Here is a 16,701-nt window from a genome sequence, read left to right as displayed (position 1 = left end):
GCGTGCCTGGCTCCAGCCCGAAGGCTGCAATGGCGCCTGCATCCCCGACAGCTGTGCTGGGAGGCGCAGGCAGCGGAAGATGGCGGAAGACTAAGGTGCGTCTTATGGTCCGGTGCGTCCAATGGTCCGAAAAATACGGTAGCATAAATAGTAATAAAAGCCAAGCCTGGCTCCTTTGGAGAGGGAGACCTCTTCTGCCTCCACCCCAGCTAAGGGAAGGCGGTAAGACATTTTTCATGCTGCACTGGACAGTTTTTCCTAAGGAATACAGAGTTTCTTTTTCAAATTAAGCTTTGTATTGTTCTCACATACAAAAATTAACATGGCAAGCAAACCTAATATAGTCCACCCCCTCCCTCTTCCTTAATGTGTCATATTAGAGAATGAAATGGGGGTGGGGAGGGGAGGGCTAGAGTTTAAGTTAGGAAAGTAATGTGCAGCATTATGGATTCAATTAAAGAGAGAATAGATTTAATTAAACAATAAAGGAGAGGAAATATTGCTCAAATAGGTACATGAATTCATGCCAGATGGAGGTAAAGGTTCTTGGAGTTTCTTGCCTGTTATATGCTATTCTGTTTTTTTGTACAAAGGTCTAGACTCTAGCATATCATTGACCCATGCATTTACAGAGGGGAGATACTTGATATTTCCAGTATTGTAAAATGGTTCACTTAGCAATTAAAGCCGACTTTGGATCCAAAATATGTGGTATTTTGAGACTGCCTATAGAATTGGTATATTTTAGGATTGGATTATTGGCTGTGAAGTCTAAATTAGCGGCTAATGTGAGATTGATCCTGGATATAATATTTTCTGCCATGAATTGTGGCAGGAAGGAAATTTACATATTGAATGATATTTCCTGTGCTGTCTGTGGGCATGGTTATACATATATAAGCTTATTGCCAATGCTTTTAGTGAAGTTGTGTATTTGTTTCTGTATTTAAATCATCTTATTTTGTGATTCTGGCATTTAAAAAAATGAGTCGTTCAAAGTCAGCAATTTTGACATATTTAACCCAGGAAGAAATTAGTAGTTTCTTTGTGCAGGGAGGGAGGTGCTGGTGCCTTGCTTATTCTAAAATTAAATACATTATCAAAAACTGTATTTTTGCATGTTTGCTGTTTTTCTTGACTTTTTAAAGGCATTGTTCATTTCCTCCTCACTCCTCGAATTATATCAAAATAGAGAGATGCAGAAGGGCCCTGTGTACTCAGCAGAATATTTTTCTCCATTACTTTGCCAAACCGTTTCCCTACACAATATTGTAAGAGGCTTTTAAGATTCAGCTGTAAGTATTTGGAGTTAATATTTTAGGTTTTTATATATATGTCCAGTGCAAAATTTACAATGGGGGGTGTTAACCCCACAATAAATATAATTTAAAGTGGAAAATATTGGGAAAAGCTAACCCAAATTTTGTGTTCATGATTCCCCCCACCCTCAATTCCTCCTCACTCATCAGAATATTTTTATCCATTACTTTGCCAAACAGTTTCCCTGCATGATATTGTAAGTGTCAAGCATGTGGTTTCAATGATGAGTCAGGTTTGATATAAGACTACGTTTATTGATATACCGATACTTTCAGTGTAACAGATTCTTGAGAGTGATGCTAAAGATACATTGATATAATACTTTTAAGGCTAACTTCAAAAGGATTCCCAAAGGTGGGGGCGAGGGATGCGCTCTTGTACATAAACTATCATAAATGTCTACATTCTCATGGCGTTATCAGAACTCCGTCCTTGCTTTCCCCAGATGTGTCACACTCCGTAACAGGAATGTAAGGGAAGGTGCTGATTACTTTTTCTCAAGTTAGTTTCGTTTCTCTCTACTTCTACTTTGCAAGCAATAAAGCAAAAAGGGGGAGGGGAAAGAATAACAGAGCTAACAGACCTTGGTCCTCCATGATATTTCACAGACCAGTTTTATGGAGGATTCTAAAACAATCAATTACCAATGGAATTTTACCATGCTTGACAGTAAGAGGCTTTTAACATTTAGCTGTAAGTATTTGGAGTTAATATTTTAGGCTGGGTTTTATATATATATATATATATATATATATATATATATATATATATATATATATATATATATATATATATATATATATATATATATATATATATATATATATATATATATATATATCTCCAGTGATAGATTGCCAAGGAGGTCCAGGATCATGATGCAGAGGCAGGCAATTGAAAGCCACCTCTGAATGTCTCTTGCCTTGAAAATCCCAGCTGTGATTTGACAGCCAAAAAAAAAGTGTTTCTTTGGTCTCATGGACTTTCCTTGTAAATATCATGCCAGTTAGATAGCTTCAGGGTTGTACATTATTAAAAGCAATTGCTGTTATGCCAATTTAGAACAAATCAACAGAAGGCAGAAGTGAAAAATGCTGGTTCGTCGCAGAAATACTGGCATCTAGTGATTGTTGCATCTATTATGGCTTTTACTGGCTTAGTCAAACCTTAGTAAAACAGAAATGTTGGATCGGAACTTAGTACTAGGAGTATTAATAAGTTAAGGAAAATTCAGGAGGTAGAAGGTAAAGCAGCCTAATAAGCAGGGTGATGGCACCAAAGCGTTCCTTTTGTGCGATTTTTACATTAAAACTGCAGTCTGATAGTCTCATTGAGCAAAGCACGTTCAGACTCTTAAAATGAAATGCTTCAGTTGTAATTTTGAAGGTATGGGTGGGATTCACTGGTTGTTTTTCCAATAGTTATAATATTTACAGTTGTATTCGGTGTACAGTCCTAAGCAGAATAACTATTTTCTCATACTGTGTGTATATATCTTGGTCATTTTCAGGTGAGCTGTGTAACCTCATAACGCTGGATGTAGCACACAATCAGCTTGAACATCTTCCAAAAGAGATTGGAAATTGCACACAGATCACCAAACTTGACTTACAGCACAATGAACTGTTGGACCTTCCAGACAGTATAGGTATGTAAAGGTGTGCCTAAAGATCTTTTATGTCCAGATTTCAAGTATTTGAATAGAAGCCTAAAAGTAATTTCCACTTGACCTCTTAACTATGTAGAAAAGTATAGGGATTTTTTTATAGGTTTAGTAAAGTGCACTTGAAGCTCAGTTTTAAAATAATTTATTTCATTCTAGATATTTTCTTATCTGAGGGATGGTTTAAGCATTACACTTTTTCTACATTGAAAGCACTTCTATGTAGAATAAATTGCTTAATATATTTAGATCATTATGTCTAGTTATTATAGATACATTTCTCTATGACTACCCAAACTGAAAAACAGAAATCAGTTGTAATTGCCACATTGTTTGTCAACAGCAAAATGGTTGGCTTGAATCATATGGTTTATGCTTTTTCCTGTAAGGTAGTCTTCTGTGAAAAGTAACATGTGGTGGGGCTTTTGAGTGTGGAAAAAATGTGGGATTTCTCAGTTATGAAAGAGATATGTGGGATTTCTCAGTTATGAAAGAGGGTTGAAGGAGGGGAGAAAACTGAAGTAACAATGACCTTGTAGAACTTCAAGAATTGTAGAAGAGAGAAGCTAAGGGATGGAAAACAGCAAATGGTTGTATCTAAATGTTTCACTATACTGGTGGTAGATTCTGCCACAAGGAGCCTAGTAGAATTCACATCTTCCTCCAGTGAAAGACTGCAGTATTAGTACAATGGGACTTCTGCATGCAGTGGAAAAAGTCTGGTGGCACCTTAAAGATTAATGGTTGCATCCAACACTTTGGATCCATTCCTGATAAACCAGTTGTAACATAAGCTTTCATAGGTCATATACATGCAGTGTTATCCTAAGTTGGCAGGTGGCGCATACACATGTACACACAAACATTCTCTGTTAAGGCAAATACTGATGAGTCAGATATCCATAATGAATTCTCATTTTGTATCTCCACACTGAAGTGTCCTTTAGACTTTTTGCTTTTGCTGAAGTATGATTTCTTTTAAGTCTGTTACTGAAGTTCAGGGAGACTGTGACACTCATCCATTGGACTGTTTCCATTAGATTTGTGACAATTTATTCTGTTATGTAGAACAGGTCTTGTCAAATTTTCTTTGGCTCTTTGAACTAGCCCCTAATTTATTTTTGTTGGGGAGAGACTCATTCAAAACAAATACAGTATTTTCAGCATCATATGATCTGTCTCAAGCTTGTCTCTGGATAAGTGGTTATATAGTTTCTAAAATATGCTTCACTTTTTACCAATACAGTATTTAAAATCTTATGCCACCTTTTCAGATGCATATGTATAAAGTAATATGGTTAAATACAGAAAAGTATTAACTTTTGTAATTTTTTTAGGTATTATAAAATGAAACATCTTTTAAAATCCAATCATAAACAAAACTCAGCTATCCATTTTTGATGGGAAGATTACATTCTTGTAAAACATAATTTTGTTCCCTTTTTTACTTAGGGTTCAATGTCACCTTTCTAAATGAATATCAAACAAATGTTAAAACTTGTAAAATGAAAATTTTTAAAATTTAAAGAGTGAAATGACACTTTGTTGTTGTTCATTTGTGCAGTGGAGTCTGACTCTTCGTGACCCCATTCTCCAGTGCACAGAAAGAGAAAAAGTAGACTTCAAAGCACTGTACAGCAACAGATCCTGTCAGCGGCACATCTTTGTACTCTGTATTTCAGAAATAGTCACCAACCAAGGATCAAACATCACTAGCACAGATTAGACACACACAATTTACACTTCTGTGCACAGGTTAAAAAGACAGAAACACTCTTGTGTTTTTCTAGGCACTCTTAATTTCAAGTAGAGGATGCTGATGAAAAAGCTCCCTAACATTCCTACCAGAAGCCCATAATAGCATTAAGTAGTAACAATGCAATTTAGATTTTATGGGGATACAAGACTTTAAAAAAAAATCAACGGTGGAGAAACAGGAAAGGGAAGTTTCACAATCCTAGAAAGAGAAAGCAAGCCATTCCAAACATATTAAATGAAGTAAATGAGTGACCCTTTTGCAACTGGCTAAGGATTCATGCTCAGAACTTGCACACACCAGTCAGCACTCCACAGAGCATTTACCGCTTTCTTGGAGGGGAAGGCACTGAGTGATGCTTCAGCTCTTGGTTGAATCCGCCTGTCTGCAAGTCCTTAAGACCCTGGGCAGAACACACTGCTGTGCAGTGCCTTTGGCTTCCCCTCTGCTGTGACACACCTACCAGTTGAACTCATTCGGTCACATGAGCAGCAGAGAGTCAGCCAATCAGAAGAGCTGAGCAAGCAAAAGACCCTCTCCCTGTGGCGCTTGCCCCCTTTGCCACTCCCCTGCCCCCCCGCCCAGCACACCCACAGCTCGCCGCCTCTTCTTCCCGGCACCACACTCCTCATTGTCGTCTTCCACAGTGGAGGGAATGCCTGTGGAGGGGCAGCAGGGCTTACCAGCTCTCGTGCAGCTTGGCTGCCAACAGAACAGCCCGGCCCGCAGACTGGGGGTTGGGGACCCCTGGTTTAAAGCATATTTAATTAAAGGTATTAATATGATCGCTTGCATTGTATACTGTTGGTGTCACTGGAAACAGCATCTTCATGTCCAGCTGCAGCACTGTAAAATAAATTGTTCATAAGTTTTTCTGTTGCTGGGAAGCATAAGAGCTGGTTTCTAGCTGGTTTCAGAACCTCCCAAAGGATTGGGACCCAGAGTCTGCTTTTCCACTTTTATAACTTGTGTGAGATGCACCACCCAAAGTTAAGTTGACCACAGACAGCTATAGAATTAATTTAATTTATTTGTTATTTATAGTCTGCTTTTTTACAGGGACTTAAGATGGATTACACATAGTGCATCAATACACTTGACAAAATGGGACATCCAGTAACCAGTGCATTAGGATTTTAGAAGTCTGGAACTACCAGAATGAACTGAAGCATAGCATAAGTATTAATGTGACACATTAAGTGGTACAGAAATTACATAATAGAATTCTACTTAAAATAAGCTATACTCAGCAGTATAGATCACAGTTAAGCACATCTCGCCAGTAATTCTTAATAGCATGCTGGCCTAGGAAGGAGAATGAATGCAGAAAATGTCTTTGTCAGCTTCTCTTCTAAAATGATCCACATCAGCAAGGCATAAGATATTCTTTAATTTACTTAGATGCCATAAAAAGTAGTAGGTCAAGTGGTAATTGTGGCTCAGGCTGACAGATAGTCAGCTGTCATGCTGGTTCATGAGTATACAGTTGTTTTAATTTCTCATATCCGTGTTTATGAGCATGTAAGTTGACATGACATTCCTCTGGTTATAGCTGTTAACAAATTCATATTCAGGGTGAAGAAAGTGAAGTTGCCACCATTTAATTGCTAAACTGCCTTTGTGGGTCAGTGGATCAGTGGTAGTCCGTGGGCTGCTTCCCAGCAAGTGTCTTGCCACTGAGAATACAGATGTTTTCTTTCCTTTTCCAGCAGTAGGTGGAGCCTGGCCAACTAGTACTTCTTTATACAGAGAATGTTTAAAATGTGAAATTCATTGCCAGAGGATGCAGTGATGGCCACAGGAATAATCAGCTTTAAAGGGGGGATTAGATAGATTTGTGGAGGGTAGATCTTTCACTAGCTACTGATACTCCCTCTAGGCTGTGGAGTTTTGTGAACAAAAATTCTGCTTTGTGAGTTACTGGCATCAAAGTTGTGAGCTACTGCATAAATTAATTTGCTCTGGGGTCATTTTTCCTGAGCTAAGCCAAAATGTGTGAGCTGGAGGCTAAAAAACTGAGCTAGCTCACACTAACTCAGCCTTAGAGGGAACACTGCTAACAGCCATGGTGACTGAGGGGAACCTCCAGGTTCAGAGGCACTAAACCTCTGAATCTCAGAGCCAGCAGGCAATATCAAGGGAAGGTCTCAGCTTTTATACCCTGTTGTTGGCCCTCCAGAAGACCTGATTGGCCACTGTGTGAGACAAGATACTGGACTAGGTGAACCACTGGTCTGATCCAGCAGGGCTCTTGTGTTCTTAGTATTCAGCCAGACACTGTGATTGTCAGTGATTCTTCCCATCCCTCAGCTGTACTCCAAAGCCTCTGTATTTTGAAAGCCTTCCAAAGCTTAGAGGAATTACTGGAATGAACCCTTACCTCCGTCTTCTGAGCAGGAGAAAGACAGGAGCATATCTCTACAGTTGTGCTGAACTTTTGCCTCTGTAACTTCAGAGCAGGATCAGAAATGAGCACATGCCCATCTTGGAGCTCTGCCAGGTGGCAAAAGTGAATTCTATAAAATAAAAGATCTGTTTGCCACATTTACATCTGCTTGTGTATGCCTTATCCTAGCCTATAGTGCTTAGGCAAACTGAGACCTTGAAACCATGGAGAGTCACTTACAGCTTCAGTAGGCAGTGCTGAGTTAATTAGGCTAAGGGTCTGACTCTGTGGAAGAGTTTCAGAATTTAAAGGGTACAAAAGCTTTGCCATATTGCAGTGAGGGCTGAGCACATTTTCCTGTGACTAGGTGAGTTGGAATCTGCCCTGTGTGATTGTGGGATTTCATACTATCTCTTTCCAGCTTCTTCTCTCTTGAGCACAAATTCCTATATCTTTCATCTGCTAGCATTAACTATGATCAGCATCAGTGTTAAATGTGTATAAGAGGGATCAGAGGAATGCTGTAGACATAGTTTATCTTGATTTCAGTAAGGCTTTTGATAAGGTTCCACATACTATTGTTGACAAATTGGTAAAATCTGGCTTGGATCCTGTTACTGCTAGGTGGATCTGTAACTGGTTGACAGATCTCACCCAAAGAGTGCTTGTGAATGGTCACTCATCCTCTTGGAGAGGAGTGACAGAGTGCCTCAAGGATCTGTCTAGGGGCCTGTTTTGTTCAACATCTTTATAAATGATTTGGATGAAGTAGAGGGAATACTTATAAAATTTGCAGATGATGCTAAATTGGGTCAGGTCACAAATACAGTAGAAGACAGAGACAGGATGATCTTGAATTTTAACAGGGATAAATGTAAAGTTCTGCATTAGGTAGGAAGAACCCAGTGCATCATTATAGGGTGGGAGAGACTTGTCTTGGCAGTAGTATGGGTGAAAAGGATCTAGGGATCTTAGTGGACCATATGCTGAATGTGTGTCAGCAGTGTGGTACAGTGGCTAAAAAGGCAAATTTAATTTTGGACTATATCAACAGAAGTATAGTGTCCAGATTACGTGAAGTGATGGTATCACTTTACTCTGCTCTAGTTAGACCTCACCGACAGTATTGTGCTCAGTTTTAGACACCGCACCTTAAGAAGGTTATAGACAAGCTGGAATGTGTCCAGAGAAAGGCAGTGAAGATGGTGAGGGGTCAGGAGACTAAGTCCTATGAGGAAAGGTTGAAGGAACTGGGTATGTTTAGCCTGGAGAGGAGACAACTGAGAGGTGATATGATCATCACCTTCAAGTACTTGAAGGGCTGTCATATAGAAGATGGTGCAGAATTGTTTCCTGTTGCCCCAGAAGGTTGGACCAGAAACAGTGGGTTGAAATTAAATCAGAAGAGTTTTCAACTAAACACTAGGAGGAACTTTCTGACAGAGTGGCTCAGTGGAACAGACTTCTTTGGGAGGTGTTGGGCTCTCCTTTCTTGGAGGTTTTTTAAACCTGGAGCATTTGGGAATGCAGGTTTTTGGGGAAGCAATATGTAACCTCTCTACTGGGGAAAGAACCTTTGGGAGAACCAGTTTGATGTAGTGGTTTAGTGTGCAGACTCTATCTGTGAGAACTGGGTTTGATTCCCCACTCCTCCACTTGCACCTGCTGGCATGGCCTTGGGTAAGCCATAGCTATGGCAGAGGTTGTCCTTGAAAGGGCAGCTGCTGTGGGAGTTCTCTCAGCCCCACCCACCTCACAGGGTGTCTGTTGTGGGGGAGGGAGATAAAGGCGATTGTGAGCCGCTCTGAGTGGAGAGTGGAATATAAATCCAATGTCATCTCCTTCTTCTCCTCCTCCTCCTCCTTTTCCTTCTCTTTCTCCTCCTCCTCACATACACAGATGCACAGACAATGAAAGAGGTCTTATGATTAGCCCCATGAATAGGTGAATAATAGGGAAAGGTGTCAACTGCACTCCAGAGAAACCCCATGGTTTAATATTGTTGTTATCAGAGGTCTGCAGTTTTATAGCATTTGCTACTAATCTGATTTAACTCAGATTAGGGGAGGGACTGTGGCTCAGTGGTAGAGCATCTGCTTGGTAAGCAGAAGGTCCCAGGTTCAATCCCTGGCATCTCCAACTAAAAAGGGTCCATGCAAATAGGTGTGAAAACCTCAGCTTGAGACCCTGGAGAGCCACTGCCAGTCTGAGTGGACAATACAGACTTTGATGGACCAGGGGTTCATAACATTGGAGCTGATTTACACAATACAACTGTGTTCAGGATGAAGTGCTGAACAGCAGCATTGTTTGCTTGGGGGTAGGGAGCCACATTTGATGCCTCCACCATCCACACCCTATTGGCATTTCAGTGCAGGGGAAGAACTGGCTGGGCCGATCTGCCTTCAGACAAAATCCTGCTCTTCCAGACCTCTTAGCAAAGGGTGGTGGAAACGCTCACTGGCCCTAGCATCTGAGAAGGAAGTTTGGCACAGATTCATGCTCCTGCATTCTCTGAAGAAGGAAAAGATTTCCTCCCCACCCACTTTTTTTCTTTTCTTTTCCCTCTAACAGTAAACCATAAAACTAATTGACTGGGAGGAGGCAAAGGAAAGAGGGAAGAGTGGAGGTGCTGGGAACTTCTCTCACCTGCTTCAAAAGGTGGAATCAAAGACATGTTTATTTTCTGCCGTGCCCCCCCCCCCCTTTTTAAGTGTGTCAGTGCTTCCTGCAAGTGCATGGAAAGGAGCTGCTCGAACATAGTGAAGAGAGCCAAGAGCTGCTGCAGTTTGCTTTCAGTCACTGTAAAAATTGCAATGTAGATGCCGTTGTTGCCTGCTAGAACCTTGAACATTTGGTGGATGGAGTGTGGCCACAGAGGAGGACTCAGTGTAATCAGAACTACAGGAGAGAGATGGAGAGGGAGAGAAGACTCCTCGTCCTCTGCTTCCTTAAGTCCATTCTCGGAGCATGCAGAAGAATCTCCCAAGTGTGCAGAAAAATCTCTCTACCCTCCATGTCCCCCCTGTTTGCAGAAATAAGTATCTGCAGATAGGGGACACAATTGGGAATTAGATATATAGATTTGTTGAACGTGAGTGCTCATCAAATTAAAGTATTTGTTTAGTTTAAAGATAGCCAGTGATTAAGTTCTGTAACTTAAATGTTTGTTTATTTAGAATATTTCTATGATGTTTCTTCAGAGTTCTGTTTGAGGTGGCTTATAGTAAACACACACACACACAAGTTTTCCCTAGATAACTGTAAAAGATGAGATTAGTATTGCAACTAGATTCAACAGAATTTGTGGTAGTGAGTTTATACAAAATGCTTTAGTCTATAGCTGCTATCTGCTTATTTTTTAGTTTACAACATTATTTGAAAATTATTTTCTCAAAATTGTATCCCACTGAGTAAAAAATACTGTTAGTAATTTATAGAAAAAATAATCTTTAGTGCCTAATCCATGAGATTGTTATATGTAGCTAAGATTTTGAATAATCTAATATGTTAATCTTAGAGTCCTTGACTGCTTTTAACTTGTAAATTGCTGTAATTGCAATGGCCAATGATTTTATGCAATAAAATTTTACTACTGCCTAATCAGCTTTAATGGGAGCCTGTTTGGTGTAGTGGTTAAGTGTGCGGACCCTTATCTGGAAGAACTGGGTTTGATTGCCCACTCCTCCACTTGCAGCTGCTGGAATGGCCTTGGGTCAGCCATAACTATCACAGAGTTTGTCCTTGAAAGGGCAGCTTCTGAGAGATTGCTCTCAGCCCCACCTACCTCACAGGGTGTTTATTGTGGGGGAAGAAGATAAAGGAGATTGTGAGACTCTTAAGTGGAGGTCGGAATATAAATTCAATGTCATTGTCTTAATATATCTCGAGAGAATACCCTTACATATGGTCATGTAGTTGGTATTTGCTGTGCATTAATAATACGAAGAAGCTCCCTCTGAGAAAAGATCTTATTTCCTCCCTGCCCCAGAACTATTTCCCCTAACTCCAGCTTGTAATGTATGCAGGTATACATAGTGGGCAAAAATTTAGGAATTGATAGCCATGCACTTTTTTTTACCTCATTTCCAGAACTTGTTCAGTCTTTCACAAGTTTTCAAGTTCCCTGTACAGTGTCATTTTAAACTATTACTTCAATGAACAACAGTCCTTTCAACATTTACTTGATACAGACCATCCAGAGGTTGTAGCTTAGAAACTTGAGAGCCTGTATCCACAAAGGAACTAGTAACAGACCCCATGTAAGCATGACCCAGGCTGTTTATATTAAGATCTTTGACTTTAAAAACTTCAAAACCTTGGCATAAAATTTGAGATTTTCAAAGAGGTTGAAGATGAAAGGATACAATGCATGAAGCCCATAATTAAAAAAAAAACCCTTAGTATGTATTGTTAAGTCTTGAAATAAACAATTCCTTGAGTTACTAGTTCTGCTTAACTCTCCAAGTGTCAACTTTTTAGTATAGACAAAAGCTTCACTGCATTTGGCAACTGGTTTGGTATTACTTCAGTCTACTTTCTGTGGATATGTTACCGAACTGTTATTTTTGATGAGTTTTGTAATCCACTTTGAAGATCATATGTGGCAGAAAAAAAAATCAAGTTTTTTACTTACAACATCTACTGATCCATTATCATGTTGAAACTGTTTTTGAAGGGAAAACTGCAAGATAATTAATCCAACTTTCATTATTTAGTATGACTCCTCCTTGTGGCACCAAGTTTTATATTCTTCCACTTTCAGTCTGGCTAAGATGACACAGGGTAGAAGACGACAAACAAGATAGATCCTTTAATATGTATTTTGGGTGCTTCAACACAAGCCAGTTGCTATGATTTATTCACTCATCTTTAGCAAATAAACCAAATGATAACTCTCCCTGGTTGTCCCATCTTTTGAGCCTTAATTTGTGGCTCACTATTTTCTTAAGAGTTACTTCCCTTTAAACTTTCTTTCCCTGTCCTTAATTACTTCCTGCTCCATCCCGTAGGCAGCCACAGAATACGTGAATAAATTATGAATTACCAGTTTGTCAGCGTGTGTGTTGAATACTGCTTTTTTGTATACCAAAGTACTGTAAAAAAATAAACATAGTTCTCTTATAAAATTTTGATTAAAATTAGTAGGAATTTTTCTTGCAAAATAAAAAGCAGTACTTAAATCTTTCCCTTCTCCCAACAAAACTCGATAATTAACAATTGATTCATAAATGGCATGGCATGACACTGAAAGAAGTAAATAGGCTGATTGAACAAAGGGACAAAAGTAAAATGTCACAGAAGTAGAAACTAGTGAATTGGACTGTAGTCTTGAGTAGGGATGAACACCACAGTTTGAACACCAGCCAGGCTGGTTCATTGTTCATAAACCAGCAGTTCGGGAAATGTATCTCCCATGAATCCTCACTGAACCTCCCTGAACCTTGCAGGGGAGGCAGCTTCAAGCAACGCTGTGGCACCTCCTTCCTCTGCCCCGCTGCCTGGTGAGGAAAAGGGGCCGTGGGATTGCCATGCTTTGCTCTGAGGCTGTCTCCCTATATATTAAAGGATCTGTCTCAGTTCAGGGAGGGTTCATGCCTACCCTCCAACCCTTGGCTTTCCCAGACATCACACAGCTGCAGGGCTCCTGGGGAAGCCAAGGGGAGGCAGCTTGAACTGCCCTCCCAGGATCAGCTCTCACAAGCACCTCATGGTGCACCTGTGGAAGTGGAAAGGAAGGCAGTTCAAGCTGCCTTTTCTCATAGTCCCAGTTGTACTCACAGGGATACCTCTCCCTGCAGGATCAGCTGTTTTGTGGGCTCTTCTGGGCTGTCTGGCTTCAACCAGGCAGCCCAGCTGAATCTCTCCCTGATCTTTCTTCCCTTCCCCAGCTGGTCTGCCAGGACTGGCTGTCTGGGAAGGGGAAAAGAAAAGGGGGGGGGAGAAATTGCTCCATTTTACCCTGTAGGCCCACAAAGTACAATGGAGAGATCATGCCACAGCTGCAACGCAACTCCAAAGAAAAGGTTTAAACTTTCAACCACTTCTCTCTTGACTCATGCTGCAGCCATGGCACAATCTCTCCATTGTACCTTATAGGACCATAGAGTACATTGGAGAGATTGTGGGCTGGAGAAGGGATGGGGTTGCATTTAAATGTCTCTGGGGCAGTGCTGGGGTTTTTGCCAGCCCAGGCCACTGGCACAGCTGTGCCCCCCATGGGGAGTCTGAGTGAGGTTGTGTGGCTCCTGAGCAAGGCTGTGCAGGGGAGGCAGCTTCAGAGCGAAGCTGTGCCACCTCCTTCCTTAGCCTGGCTGCCGGGTGGGGCAAAGGGGCCACAGGACTGCCATGCCTCGCTCTGAGGCTGTCTCCCCTTACAGAGGAGGCAGCTTCAAGTGATGCTGTGCTACTGCCTTCCTCTGCCTGGCAGGGGAAAGGGGCTGCGGGACTGCCGTGCCTTGCTGTGAGGCCGTCCCCCTTTGCAGGGGAGGCAGCTTCAGAGTCATGCCACTCTCCTCCGAGCCAGCTAGGAAGCCAGGCTTGGAGGAGAGCACAAACTGGTGTGCAGTTCCGCTACTCTCAGCTTCTGGGACCTGCGACCGGGGAAGCTAAGAGCAGCAGAGCGGTGGGAGAGGGCACCTGCAGGTACCCTGTGGCAAGGAGGCGCCCAAGGTCACTCCCTACCTTGCTGACTCCCATGTGCTGGCCCTGAATGTCTCCCCTTCCCTCCCTCAGCCATGCCAAATTAATGAACCATGAAGCAGTTCAGGGAAAATGGTGGTTCATTTGGTTTATGGTTCATTTGATTCGTGGAATGAAATGAACTATGAACCACCATTTTTCTGGCTTGTGCCCATCACATCAAAGAGTACCTTGCCTGTGGGGACGACGAATTGTGGGTATTGCAGGATTACAAAATTGTCCAAAAGATTGAGAAGATGGAGACTGAATGAGGATTTGCTACAGAACAAAGAAACAGTGACTCTCCTAGGAAAAGAAACTAAGGAATTTTTCCAAATGAATGACAAAGAAGATATTGACTTTGAGACGGTCTGGGATGCTTACAAAGCAGCAATGAGAGGGTTGTTGATTACTCTGAACAATAAAGATAAAAGGGAGAAAGAAAAACAACAATTGGACATTCAAAATGAAATAAAGAAAAAAGAAGGAGAGCTGAGGAAAAGACCAGGGAAAAAGAAAATTTTAAGGGAAATTTCAATATTGCAAACTCAATTAGGACACTTACTAAACAGAGAAGTGGAATGGAATTTGAAAAGGCTTCAGCAGAAATCGTTTGAAGGAGCAAACAAGACGGGGAAATACTTGGCGTGGCAGCTGAAAAAAAAGAGGGAAAACAAAATAATTAGTAGAATTGTGATAGATGAAAGAGATGTAGTTACTCAAGAGGGAATAAAAAGAGAATTTTTTAAGTATTATGCCAAGCTTTTTAAGGGGACTGAAGTAAAGAGAAAAAAGATAGATGAATATCTACAGAAAATAAAAATTGAGCCTTTAACTGAAAATAGGAGAAAAATTTTGAATGACCCAATTGAAAAAATAGAAATTGAAGCAGCAATCAACGTGATGAAAAATGATAAAGCCCCCGGGCCAGATGGTTACACAGCTAAGTACTTTAAAACTTTTAAAGATGAATTAATACCAAAATTACAGAAGCTGATGAATGTAATAAGAACCAAAGGGAAGGTACCAAATACATGGAAAGAAGCTGTTATTTCTTTGATACCGAAAGAAGAAAAAGACGTCACAAATGTGAAAAATTATAGACCAATTTCACTTTTGAACAATGATTATAAAATATTTACAAGAATTCTGGCGGAACGACTTAAGCAATATCTGATAAATTTTATAAAGGAAGATCAAGCTGGTTTTCTTCCCAAAAGACAAGAGACAATATTAGAACTGTTGTAAATGTTGTAGAATATTATGAAAGACATCCAGAAAAGGAAGTAGCACTATTCTTTGCAGATGCAGAAAAAGCATTTGATAATTTAAATTGGGACTTCATGTTTGCAGTGATGGAAAAAATGGAGCTTGGAGAGAGTTTTATAAGAATGATAAAGGCAATATATTCTGAACAAAGGGCAAGGTTGTGCATCAACGCAGATCTTACAGACGAAATGAAAATTAGCAAAGGTACCAGGCAAGGCTGCCCGCTTTCGCCATTGTTATTTATAATGACTCTTGAAATTTTACTGATGCAGATTCAAGAGGAAAAAGATTTAGAAGGATTACAAATAAAAGGATATACCTATAAATATAGAGCATTTGCGGATGATATAATGTTTATAAATGAAAATCCCTTACAAATTACACCTTTGTTGTTAACAAGAATACAAGAGTTTGGGGAGTTGGCGGGACTTTACATAAACAAAGAAAAATAAAAAGTCCTATGTAAGAATATGCAGAAAAATAGACAACAAGAACTACAAAGACTAACGGGTTGTGAAGTTACCTCTAAGGTAAAATACCTAGGGGTAGAGATAACAATGAAAAATATTGACCTGTTCAGGAACAATTATGAAAAGCTATGGCGTAAAATAGAAGAAGATATGCTAAAGTGGAACAAGCTCAACTTGTCATTGTTGGGCAGAATAGCTGCAGTAAAAATGAACATCTTACCAAGGATTATGTATTTGTTTCAAACTATCCCCATTGTGAAAAATGCTAAGCAATTTGATAAATGGCGAAGAAAAATTTCGGAATTTGTGTGGGCCGGGAGGAAACCTAGAATTAAAATGAAAGTCCTGATAGATGCAAAAGAGAGAGGTGGATTCCAATTACCAGATTTGAAACTATATCATGAAGCAATTTGTTTAGTATGGTTGAAAGAATGGATAACGCTATTAAATAAAAAACTTTTAGTGTTGGAAGGCCATGGGAAAAAATTCGGCTGGCATGCATATTTGTATTATGGGAAAAAGAAGATGGACGGTCTTTTCTCTCACCATTATATAAGGAAAAGTTTATTAAATGTGTGGATAAAGTACAAGAAATATGGTGATGAGAGGAGACCTTTGTGGATAGTGCCGGCTGAAGTGATAAAGTTAACGGCCAAAACAGTTAAGGAAAAACAATTATCATACAACCAATTACTAAAAATGCAAAGTGGGAAAATAGAACTGAAAACTGCAGAAGAACTGAGTTATAAATATGATTGGTTTCAAATGCAACAAATTAAAAGTTTGATGGAGAAGGATATTAAAGCTGAAGGAATAAGGAAGGAGCAAACAGAAATGGAAAGAGTTCTGCTTGGAGATAATGAGAAATTAATTTCAAAAGTGTACAAATTACTTTTACAATGGTCTACGGAAGATGAAGTAGTGAAATCTCAAATGATAAAATGGGCAATTAATGTAAATAAAGAAATAAAGATGGAATCTTGGGAATATTTGTGGAAAAACTCTATGAAACTCGCAACATGTCATAGTATCAAAGAGAACTGTTTTAAGATGATGTATAGATGGTATATGACTCCAAAAAAATTAGCAAAGATGAACAATAAGATGCCAGATAGGTGCTGGAAATGTAAAAAGCATGAAGGTTCTTTCTACCATA

At 40.0% G+C, this 16,701-nt stretch overlaps 1 protein-coding gene across 1 annotated transcript in view; it reads left to right on the top strand.

Annotated features, from left to right (window-relative positions):
- SHOC2 (SHOC2 leucine rich repeat scaffold protein) overlaps window positions 1-16,701 on the top strand; it is a 92,658-nt gene that overhangs the window by 36,480 nt on the left and 39,477 nt on the right. The window contains exon 4 of the mRNA XM_060241661.1: window positions 2,831-2,968. Coding sequence (XP_060097644.1) covers window positions 2,831-2,968 — 138 coding nt within the window. The remainder of the gene's footprint in view (window positions 1-2,830; window positions 2,969-16,701) is intronic.

Source organism: Heteronotia binoei, chromosome 6, assembly GCF_032191835.1.
Source record: "Heteronotia binoei isolate CCM8104 ecotype False Entrance Well chromosome 6, APGP_CSIRO_Hbin_v1, whole genome shotgun sequence".
Lineage (NCBI taxonomy): Eukaryota > Metazoa > Chordata > Lepidosauria > Squamata > Gekkonidae > Heteronotia > Heteronotia binoei.
This window is presented reverse-complemented; position numbering and strand designations above follow the sequence as displayed.